At 48.6% G+C, this 1,412-nt stretch overlaps 1 protein-coding gene across 1 annotated transcript in view; it reads right to left on the bottom strand.

Annotated features, from left to right (window-relative positions):
- The window catches only part of H257_12797 (hypothetical protein), a gene marked incomplete at both ends in the record, with an annotated part of 7,755 nt that overhangs the window by 2,789 nt on the left and 3,554 nt on the right, over positions 1 to 1,412 (bottom strand). The window contains 3 exons of the mRNA XM_009840126.1: positions 34 to 127; positions 182 to 339; positions 399 to 621. Coding sequence (XP_009838428.1) covers positions 34 to 127; positions 182 to 339; positions 399 to 621 — 475 coding nt within the window. The remainder of the gene's footprint in view (positions 1 to 33; positions 128 to 181; positions 340 to 398; positions 622 to 1,412) is intronic.

Below are 1,412 nucleotides of genomic sequence, written 5' to 3'. Positions count from 1 at the left end.
GAGGATGTCCTTGACGAGGATGCTCCAGAAGACCTTGACGACCACCTCGGCCACGATCAGCCAGATCACGATCCATTCGAGCTTAGTGGCATGCTGCCGCTCCAGCTGCTCACTCAGCACGTCCAGCCTAAGCCATGCATTCCCATACTTAGTATCATTCATCACATCCAGAGCTCCTTACAATTCACGAAGGACGTCCAGCCGCGTGTTGAGGATATGCACCCTATTCGCCACGTCCAAGTACTTGATCATGTTCTTGTACAGTGGCTGGTACTCGTCGTCGTCCCAGAAGAAGTCGGGATCGTCCAGCATGTCCGAGTTCAGGTTGATGTCACTGCGCTAAAATATCATACACCCACACTCGTGACCATCACTCTTTCTAGTACTACTACTAGTACCTCGATAAACAGCCGACCAATCAGCTGCGAGATGTCCTTTTGCGAGTACTTTTTGATCTCGCCCGTGTTGGCGAGGGTCTGCGGGATGTGGCGCGTCTCCTTCGTCGAGTCTTCCACGCGCTCTTCAAACACGTCCAGCTTGCATGACTGCGCCATCGCAAACGAAATCGCAATCTTCTCCGACGACCGGAATGAGCTCAGCGTGATCACGTCGTTCATGACACTAGAACAGGGATGAACTACCTGTGTAAGTAGTACTTACTACTCATTCGAGTGAATAAAGTCCTGTCGACCAAACATACCTACTCGTGGCTCCGTAGCAGAAGTCCATGTCTTCTACCTCCATGTGCTTGACGCTGGCCTTGGAAAACGCGCGGATCGCGTGGATATGCGCCTGCTCTTCGGTGCGCGAGAGTCCCCAGAACACTGTGCATCCCGTTCTAATCGTTTGAATATGTACTAGTATCAAACACGATGATAAACTCTACCAAGGTTGGAATAAATGAAGACTCATTTAATCAAACACGATCATGTAGCTTCGAAGGCTAAGACTCTACCAAGGTTGGAATAAATGAAGACTCATTTAATCAAACACGATCATGTAGCTTCGAAGGCTAAGACTCTACCAAGGTTGGAATAAATGAAGACTCATTTAATCAAAAACGGTGAAGTAGCTTAGAAGGCTAAGACTCTACCAAGGTTGGAATAAATGAAGAATCATTTAATCAAACACGATCATGTAGCTTAGAAGGCTAAGACTCTACCAAGGTTGGAATAAATGAAGAATCATTTATCTTATGGATAAATAAGTCGTACGCAAAATAGAACACATCCTTGCGCTCGATCGCGAGCTGGTCATCGGTGGCCACGACGTGGCTCGTCCTACTGACGACATCGTGTGTGAGCAACTTTCTCGGAAACATGATGACCTACGCGTCGTCGTCGTCGTCGTCGTCGTGGCCGATGGACGCCTTGCATGACGAATGGATCGCGCCCATGTGCATCTTGTGCGTC

This window comes from Aphanomyces astaci, assembly GCF_000520075.1.
Source record: "Aphanomyces astaci strain APO3 unplaced genomic scaffold supercont1.43, whole genome shotgun sequence".
In the NCBI taxonomy this organism is placed as follows: domain Eukaryota; phylum Oomycota; class Saprolegniomycetes; order Saprolegniales; family Verrucalvaceae; genus Aphanomyces; species Aphanomyces astaci.
Note: the sequence above shows the minus strand (reverse complement) of the source record. Positions and strands in the feature narration are given on the sequence as shown.